This window comes from Aptenodytes forsteri, unplaced genomic scaffold (genome assembly GCF_000699145.1).
Source record: "Aptenodytes forsteri isolate BGI_AS27 unplaced genomic scaffold, ASM69914v1 Scaffold181, whole genome shotgun sequence".
NCBI classification, from domain to species: Eukaryota; Metazoa; Chordata; class Aves; order Sphenisciformes; family Spheniscidae; genus Aptenodytes; species Aptenodytes forsteri.
Window position 1 is genome coordinate 4,555,360 of NW_008795702.1, and position 9,419 is coordinate 4,564,778.

General features: G+C 38.2%; 1 protein-coding gene across 3 annotated transcripts in view; it reads left to right on the forward strand.

Annotated features, from left to right (window-relative positions):
• Positions 1–6,448, forward strand: part of EXTL2 (exostosin like glycosyltransferase 2) — a 9,233-nt gene extending 2,785 nt beyond the window's left edge. For 2 of the 3 annotated variants that reach the window (XM_009283206.1, XM_019473109.1), the window contains exons 3-5: positions 1,206–1,633; positions 3,153–3,223; positions 3,825–6,448. In XM_009283206.1, coding sequence (XP_009281481.1) covers positions 1,206–1,633; positions 3,153–3,223; positions 3,825–4,208 — 883 coding nt within the window. In that variant the 3' untranslated portion in view covers positions 4,209–6,448. Of the gene's footprint in view, positions 1–1,205; positions 1,634–2,301; positions 2,403–3,152; positions 3,224–3,824 lie in introns of all 3 variants that reach the window. The other variant, XR_657773.1, reaches the window with a different exon arrangement.
• The last annotated feature ends 2,971 nt before the right edge of the window (positions 6,449–9,419 follow it).

Here is a 9,419-nt window from a genome sequence, read left to right on the forward strand (position 1 = left end):
CTGCCCAGGGACGTGGTGGAGTCCCCATCCCTGGAAGTATTTAAAAGACGTGTAGATGAGGCGCTTAGGGACATGGTTTAGTGGGCATGGTGGTGTTGGGTCGATGGTTGGACTCGATGATCTTAGAGGTTTTTTTCCAACCTTAATGATTCTATGATTCTAAGCGGAGAATGTTCATCTTTTATTCAATTCATGCTAGTCTTGCGAGCAAAGGAGGAAGAACAGGTGTGGATGACACATTTGAGGTGCAAACTAGGGAATGCAGTGGCTGCTGGATCCTGCCGAGATTACAGTTTATAAATGCCTGGAGAACTGGGACTGCTACCTAAGAGGCATGAATGTCGGGGCTACCTTTGTAGGAGCCGCTTTTTAAGAGCTTCTGTTTAATTCCAGAATCAGCAGGATCCAGAAACCCCTGCTTTATACTAAAGCTGCTCCCCCAGTTAGCTGATACATAGCACCTAGCATCTGACATTTCCAGTTTCTCCTGGGTTCTAGATTTAGCAGACCAGCTGTTACTGATGTTGTTGCATTCCTACATGACTCCATTTGGCATATTTCTTTTGCTCCACCTGTGTTAATAGCCTCAGGTAGTATGATCAGAATCATATTTTCCACATTAATAACCATTATTGAGCAGATATACAAACTATTGACAAAATGTCCAGCAAATCGGTGATAAAGATTGTTCCTTCTGTGTATGGTGCCTGAGCAACGGAAAAAGAAAGAGCATTTAACTTCCTCCTTTCTGCCAGAGCTCTTGAGGAGGCACCTTCTCTCCCTTTTGTTTCCCAGCTAAGGCAGAGCTCCTGCAATGCTGAAAATACTGCATCTCTGTACAAATTTGCTTTCTAATTTCAGCTGGATGGGTTTGGTGAGGTATGTAAATGTTCAATCAAAAATGCAGTACTGAGAAAATAAGAGATGAGGAACAATCTAGAGTTAAAGAATTACTCTAGATTCATTTTCACAGAACAAGGAAATTCAAAGTTAACCAAAAAAAAGTGACCAGCAAGTAAACATAGAAACTGAGTACAAGAAGTACCTGGCTTGATAGTTGAAAGTAATTGGCCCAAGTCCTAAAATCCTCCTCATTTATTTACTTGAACAGAAGTCTACTTAATATTGTGGGAGTTTTGCTCAAGTAAGGGAGATAGCTATACATGGGATTAATGACTTTTCCTTTCCTGTTACTTGTTTTAAAGGTATCTTCACTTCTGTAAGCTTCCAGGAAGAGTTATGGGAATCCGCCTACTACACTTCACTTCTGTGGTGATCATTGTCTTACTTCTTGTGGCGGGTGCTTTAACGGCTTTGCTTCCCAATATCAAAGATGACAAAATGCCCAATTTGAGAAGGGAACCAAAAACCCAGAGTCAGTCTGCCTTGGATTCGTTTACTCTTATTATGCAGACATATAATAGAACTGACTTACTGCTAAAGCTTTTAAATCATTATCAAGCCATCCCCCATCTACATAAAGTAATCGTCGTGTGGAACAACGTTGGTGAGAAGATACCAGAGGAAATGTGGAATTCCTTGGGGCCTCATCCTGTCCCTGTTGTCTTTAAAGTTCAAACGGTAAATCGCATGAGGAACAGACTCCAGAATTTCCCTGAGCTGGAAACAAAAGGTAATCAACAGTTCATATCGCTACTACTAATATTATTTTCACATTTAAAATCTGAACGCTAAAAGAGAGATGGTTTGAGTTAACGCTAAAAGAGAGATGGTTTGAGTTATACTATGTAATAAATCCATGGATCTGTTGGGCCACTTAATAGAATGTGGATAATACAGGAGAAACCTATGTTATGATATCAGATGCACACCACCACCATCAGCAGGCTAGAGGTTGTCAATGAAGAGTAAGGAAAAAGAGGGATGTCAAATGCAGTTCATGGGCTTTTGCAACTGTCTGTTCTCTGTTTCCTTTGTCAGGCAAACATAGGTAAGGAAAAAAAGAGGGATGTCGAATGCAGTTCATGGGCTTTTGCAACTGTGTCTGTTCTCTGTTTCCTTTGTCAGGCAAACATAGGTAGTTCAGCCTCTCTTCCCTTTATAGTGTAAGCTGAAATTCATAGTGCATGTATTTGTTCAGTCTCTGCATTAATTTGGACTTAAGCCATCTGGTAAAGACTTGATTTAATCCATTGATTTTAAGACTAAGTTCTCAAGCACGTTCTGGTCTTTGGAGAAACTTCCCTTCCTAGCTGTCTGGTTTTCTATCTCAAATTATGCGTCCTTTTTAAGAGTGTTTTCCCCAGTCTTTTGGCTATTCATCTAAATATTCTTCCTAAGCTCTTTCCAGGAGAAGCACAACAATAAGCCCTGTGTGTTTCAAGTGGAAAAAAAACCCATATGTTGCATTACAGACCTGACCTTACTCATGATTAGTAAAGGTAATTCTATTTACTGCCCCCTTCCTAACATGCCTTGCTACTCAAAACCCATGACTTCTAGGAAGGCATGAGCAACTTCAGCTTCCCAAGTGTTTTATTTACTGTAATAGGATTTATTCCGACTATAAATTTAAGAAGCTTTAATGTGTCCGGAGTTCTGATCTAAGAATAGCTTTCCTTTTCTACTTCCTGATAGTCTTTTGCCTAAAATTTAAGGCAAAGATTCTTCCTTCTGTAGTTAATAATATTGAATGTTGCCTGTGCAATTTATTAAGCTTGCTTATTTAGAACTTGCAAGTAGTGAGGAGACGGGTAAAATTTTATACTAAGAATCCCATATAAATCTCATACACTAAAGAATGGTATCTAACTCTTTATTTTAGTTCTATTTTTACACAAGATTAGTAGAATTTTAAGTTGCTTTGCCAAACACTCCAAGTTTTCCGACGCGTATCTGTCCAGCTGTACTACAGATGATCAAAGGTTGCTGAGTTTTGTTACAGCCTGGCAAATAATCTAAAACTGAGGTTTGCTTCCAGTTACCACAAAGCTGCAACCTTGCTTTAGCTTTGAAATCTAAATATGTTTTCTCAATCTACTTTCAAGGAGTTACTATTCAGTTCTGCAATTCAGCTTAATGGTTATAGAAGTTTCACAGCTAACTTGTCAAATACTGTGCTGCATACTGTGCTCGTGTATTTAATCTTTTGATAAGTTAAAAGTTTTTCTGTTTTTTTTTTCTCCCTTCAGCTGTTTTAATGATGGATGATGATACACTAGTCAGTGCTCATGACCTTGCTTTTGCCTTTTCTGTTTGGCAGGTAATGTTTTGCACCTTGGCAGGCAGTATTTGTGAGTTACAATTCAGATTAATGGTTTTAATTAGAGTAATACTATATCATAATGTTTTACCATTGATTTTCTAGCTATAAAGCTAAATTTTAGAAGAATTGAAGCGTTGAATAGTAGAAATTGCAAAAATATTCTTCAATAGTAGCTATACCTGTAATCTATAACTTTAAAATTTGTAACTCTTGTACGTGAACACTGAAGTTGCTGACTGCTGAATTTATTTAAATTGATAGTAGGCTGCAAAACAAAAGTGTGTGGGTGTTTTCTCTCTAAGAGAAATTGTCTGTAAACTTATTTTGAGTGCCAAATATACAGCTGCAAATTGTGGATAGATGTTTCTTGGCACTACGTGATGTGGAATGAGGCATATTGTGTCAGTTTTGCAAAACTGTATTTAATTGCATCATTTATGCAGATCAAAGGACCACATGCCAACAATTTCATTCTTTCCTGGCAATAATCTTGTGCTCCTCTCATTTAAAAAAAGCATAAATCTGTCTTATGAAAATACTTAACCCATATCACAATGTGGGCTTCATTGTGATTTTTTGAATTTCTTTTTCCTTTCAGCAATTTCCAGAGCATATAGTGGGATTTGTTCCTAGAAAGCACATTTCTACTCCTTCAGGTGTATACAGTTATGGCAGCTTCGAATTGCAGAACCCTGGATTTGGAAATGGAGATCAGTATTCTATGGTTCTTATTGGTGCAGCATTTTTTCATAGTGGGTATTTAGAAGACTTTCAAAGACAGCCAGAAGCTGTTTACGCCTTAATAGATGAAACTCAAAATTGTGATGATATTGCCATGAATTTTCTGGTAGCCAAGCATACTGGAAAGCCTTCAGGAGTGTTTGTGAAGCCTGTTGATATAAGAAATTTAGAAAAAGACACTAACAGTGGCTATTCTGGAATGTGGCACCGAGCAGAGCATTTGTTACAGAGATCTGACTGAGTAAATAAACTGGTTAATATTTATGATGGCATGCCTTTAAAATATTCAAATATCATGATTGCTCAGTTTGGTTTTCCTAATTATGCCAATCACAAAAATAAAATGTAAGCCAATGAATTTAAGGGGTTAGATGTTAAACAATACTCAGTGAATTGTACTGAGTTCAAGGAGAGAAGAAGGTGTAATTACTGCATCTTGGCCATCCTTGTTTGTAGCCTCTGAATTTTTTTAATTTGGCTTTTTATGTCTTTTTTTTTTCCTTTCTTACTAGTTCTCCAAGGTACATTTTGAGAAAACTTAAAGATTATATACTAATGTTTAGCTGTGATAAAATAATCATAAAAGCTATTACAGTTAATTAGGCCAGTTCTTCAGAAACATGCAGACAAAAATGCACTCCTACCCTTCAGTGCTTATGTTTTGATTTTTTTTTTTGAAATATATGTATCTAGTCATATGAGGTCTAGGCATATTTTTGATAGTTATATGTTGAGATGCTTCCTTGCCTTCCCCCTCCTCTCCTCACCTCTTCCTACCCAGTTCCTAGTGAAACCGTAGAAGGGCTACAACAAACTGTTGGCCGGGCTTCTAGACTCCTGTACAAAACCCCTTTGAAATTTGTATATAAGCTACTCTGTATTCTGAGATGTTCCTGAAGCTGCTATGAAAGCAACCCAGAAGAGTACCTCACCTTAATCTCAGATAGTCCTAAAACCATTGCCTACAGTATCTGCTACTGCTGAGATAGTGGAAAATGATCTCTGATGTGGCTTTTTTTCCTCTTATTAATTTGCCTAGAGTTGCTGAAACACTGCAAGCAGCTGAAAGGTAAAACCCAGCAGTTGGAAACGTAAGAAACATGAATGTATGAAACTTATATAAGCAGCCAGAAGAAATGGATGGGATATTACTTATTAATACTCTCTTTAGTACTTAGTTTTATTTTGATATTTTGCATGTACATTGTTACAAAAATGTGCCCAAGAAAATCCTCACTTTTTAAAAATGTCTTATTTACAATTCCTAATAAGAGCAAGCTGTTCTACATTTATTACAGAGTGTACATTTTGTAATATTACAAAAAAACAGGTTTACTGTTTTTTTTTAACTATTCTTTCAAATGAGTATTTGCTTTTTGGTTCCTTTCATCTCTGTTTTTTGGTGGCTATGACAACAGAATTAAAATGTGCAACGAATGGGTAAAGCATTATAAAAAAAAGTATTTTAAGGTACAGTGATATTTGACAGGGCTGGACTATTATCGGTCTCTGAATTCGCTGGCTTCATCTGTAGTAAGAAACAGAGCTATTATTAACAGCTTTTGTTAGATTGGGACTTTGTAGTTCTGGAAACGTTGTGTCAACATAGACAGGACAAACCTTTTCCATTGCAGTTACAGAACTTTTTTGTGGTACGGAGGAAAGAACAAAAGACAGTGATTTTCCTGGATCACAGAGAGGAATCAAATCTGGCATGCAAAGTCGATTTAGTTTCATCTGCATCAGCTTTTAATTGATTCTCAGTATCAGTTCAAAGGTATCTATGGGCAATCAATAACAGCTAACACCTAGTACACAAATTGCATCTGCACAAATGGTGTATAATTTTAGCATTTTTTGTAATAAGTTAGTTGAACAAAAAGTGGTTGAAAAATGTGACAAGTTCTTTACAGCAGGGCTGATTCTGGGTGTGAGTCTTTGGGTTTCTTTGGGGGAACGGAGGATTCTTTTACCCCGTTCTGTCAGTGTTAAAGGATTTGGTTTCTGTTCAGTGAAGTCTTCCTAGTACTTTTGCAAGATTTAAAGGGCAAAATCTTAAAATGGCAATGTAAAGTCTGCTTAATTTTGTTGTAATAGTGAAAAGTAGCTTTTAATTATTGTGCTGTAGTGATAAGTAGTATACAAAGAGGTCTATGATCGTTCCAGAAATGCAACTTTCCTAGTGGTAGTTTACTGCATTTCATTTACTTACTGGTCTTCTGTAATTTCTGTTCTCTGCAGTATCGACTAGAATTGTGAAGACTCACAGATGTTGTTTGCCTTTTATAATGTGAAATGAACTGTCAACTCAGCCAAATCTTAGCATTGGGTTCTTTGTTGGGGGGGAGGAGTTGTTTTGGGTTGGGTTTGGTTGTTTGGTTTTTTTTGTTCTTCTGTATCAGTGAAAAAATGAATAGAACAAGCTTTTATTATACTGGTAAATTTAATTTGTACCATTGTCAAATAAAGTACATAAAACAGATTCACAATGTATTTATTTTCAGATTATTCACCAAGTTTTTCAGTGTTAGATGTCTAAAGTAAGCTCACAGTTTGCATACAGATGAGCAGCACCAAGATTTCATTTTTTAAAAAAATGTGTATTTGTTGGCACATACATGTAAGGTGCACTCATGAGGAAAAAAAAGCCATCAAAAAACACAGCCTTAAGCAGTTAGGCTTAGATAGCAAAGAAAATTCAAAGATAAGACTTCAGCTCTAGCCATAATTCATTGTGCTTAGAAATCAAAAGGGTTTTGTTTGCTTATTTTTAAAGGCTGGTAACTTTTTATCCCTTGATGGTTATAAAAGTGCCTTAAGATTCTTCAATGTGAAATATATTCCTGAGAATTTATATTTTTAACAAATTAATATGCACGTGATGATTTCTTCTAAGATTATCTAGATGTCATTTGGAAATATTTTGGAGTCTAAACAGATTCATCACTACCTCTGAATGTTTTGTAGAAATTAATGTTTATGCAACACAGGATTTTAAAAATTGTATCTAAAAGATGTATTTAAAAAATCATTGTTGAAAAAATCAGGATATAGTCTTAAAATGATGCAACAGGACTACAAGAAAATTGCTTCTTTACCTACAGTTAAAAAAAATGCCACAAGATGTCACTGTAGCCTTGATATTTGATATCATCAAATGTTAAAAATAGTAATTGGAATTTATTAAAATAAAATTGTATGAAGTGAAAACATTCTTAAAGCTAGCATTTTACAAGGTGAAATTCATTAGATAATCATACTAAAAGCTGTGGGACACAATACTGGAACTGAAAAAAAATGGAGGTTATTTTGTACATATTTTTACAGGGAAGAAGAGAAAATTTTAAGTATTTCTATGCTTACAAAGGCTCTAGCTAATTGCCACAAATGAGAACTTGCATGCAACCAGAACAGTAGTTGTAATTTTGGAAAAGGTATGTAAGTGGTATACAAACAACATTTGGCAGTGGGGCTTCAGTTTCTAGTCATGTTTGCCTCCTAGATTCACCAGCCTAGGTAGATGGATTTACAAATAATAGGCTTTAACACAAACTGTATCTAGGGATTCTAGGTACTGGCTAGCTAGCCTGTTACACGGCTCCATCTTTGCTTCTGTTGCCCAAGATACCTTAGTTAAAGCTAATTTGAGTATGTTCATACAAACTCCCCTCAAGTAGAGTGCAGCGCAGACTTAGAAATGTATGTAACATTGAACTGTAATGAAAGTTTGAGTAAAAAAGGGTGTTAAAAAACTATGGTCCTAGAGAAAATACATTGATATCTCTTCTCTTACACAGGATATGTTACCCCTTAGAGAATTGCTTGTAAATAAAAAATGAAATTTTGATTTAGTTAAGGGTTAAATACAAGTGAAAGTCTCATAGAACAAGATAGGTAAAGATAAACACATTGATTTCCATGAAAAGCAAGTACCCTCCAACAACCTTTATTTAATTTGCTCTTACGGAAGACTACGGTCTCAGTCTTGCAAGCATCTTGTATAGAATAGTACTTACTGCTGAGAATGAGTTTTCTTACCTAAGTTCACAGGACCAGGCCCAAAGAGAGTCTCATTTAGGAATATTAGTTCTGGAGCTATGAAAAAAAGGAAAAAAGGGATGTAAGAACACAGGTACAAATTATTAGAACCAATACCAAAAATAAACAAGCAACTACAAAACAATTGCACGAGAGACGTATTTTCTGTAGTACTTCAACACATTTGTAAGGCTTTAAAGATTATCCAGTGCTTATGACACTAGATTAAAAATTGATGAGTCAAAAGTGTTTTCACACTCGTGTTTAGCCTCATCTGCAGACACACGAGTTAATTATATGAACTGGTAATTACAGTGGTTATTTATAGTGTTAGGAAAACATAGTGATAATAATGTGGACCTCAGGGCTGCATATTGCTTTGTATTACAATGACTTTTTAAGGTGTTTCAAGGGTGGGGTTTGTTTTGTTTGGGGGAAGAATAGCATCCTTTTTTTCCTCCTCAGGGTACCTCTCCTTTGCAACGTTTTGCTTGTATAGTTGTAAAAATGAGATGGACCGTCTGCTCTGTCTTTCGAAAGGGTAGGGTGGTAGAAGAAAGGCATTTCTAACCCTTTTAATGCTTCTATTTCTTTGGCAGTAAGTTAATTGCAGACTACAAGCTAATTCAGCTTTTGCAAATGAACCACCAGAAAGCCAACCTTTCACTTTTTTTAAAACATTAAGCTACAAGTAATTTTGTGTAGTTTTACGACAGCCTTAGAAGCATACGTGAAACTCTTCATTGCTAGATGACTTCCCAGGAAGAGCGAGAGCCCATAGCTCGAACCAGCGCGTTAGGAGAGCTTCACGCGATCGGGGTGCGTCTCGTCCCTTTCTGTTCGCAAGCGGCTTCCCCCAGATCTTGCTCCCCCTCGGTTCTCCCCAGCAGACGACGCTGCCCAGCGGCTACAACTCTTCGCCTGAGGGAGGCGAGGAAGGGAGGGTCCAGGGGGTGACAGAAACCCCGGCGGGCGGGAAAGGAGGCGCCTGCGTGTGACCAGCGGGCGGGGGGCGCCGCAACCGGGGCTCAGGTGAGGAGAGCCCCGCTCGAGGGGTGCGCCCGGCAGCAGCCCTCTCTTCACCAGGCACCGCTCGCTCATTGGCTGGAGACGTAGGAAGGCAGCTTTTGATTGGTGCGCCGGTTTGTCTATCAGGCTACATGGTGGCGCAGACCGGGCCGGGCCCTGCGCGAGTCAGTGTCCCAGGCAGGGGAGAGAGAGCTCTGCAGGCGCGGTGCAGCGCTTCCCTTCTCCCCTCAGGCGGCCTCCCGCCCAGCCTGCGCGGCTCGGTCAGTCACCTCCGCCCTGAGCTGGACCTGCACTGCTGAGGTACTAGCTCCGGCTCAGGTCTGCTTCCCGCCGCCTCAGGCCCTGCGAGTTGTACCTCAAGACCCCCTCTGTCTGCGTGGGGCGT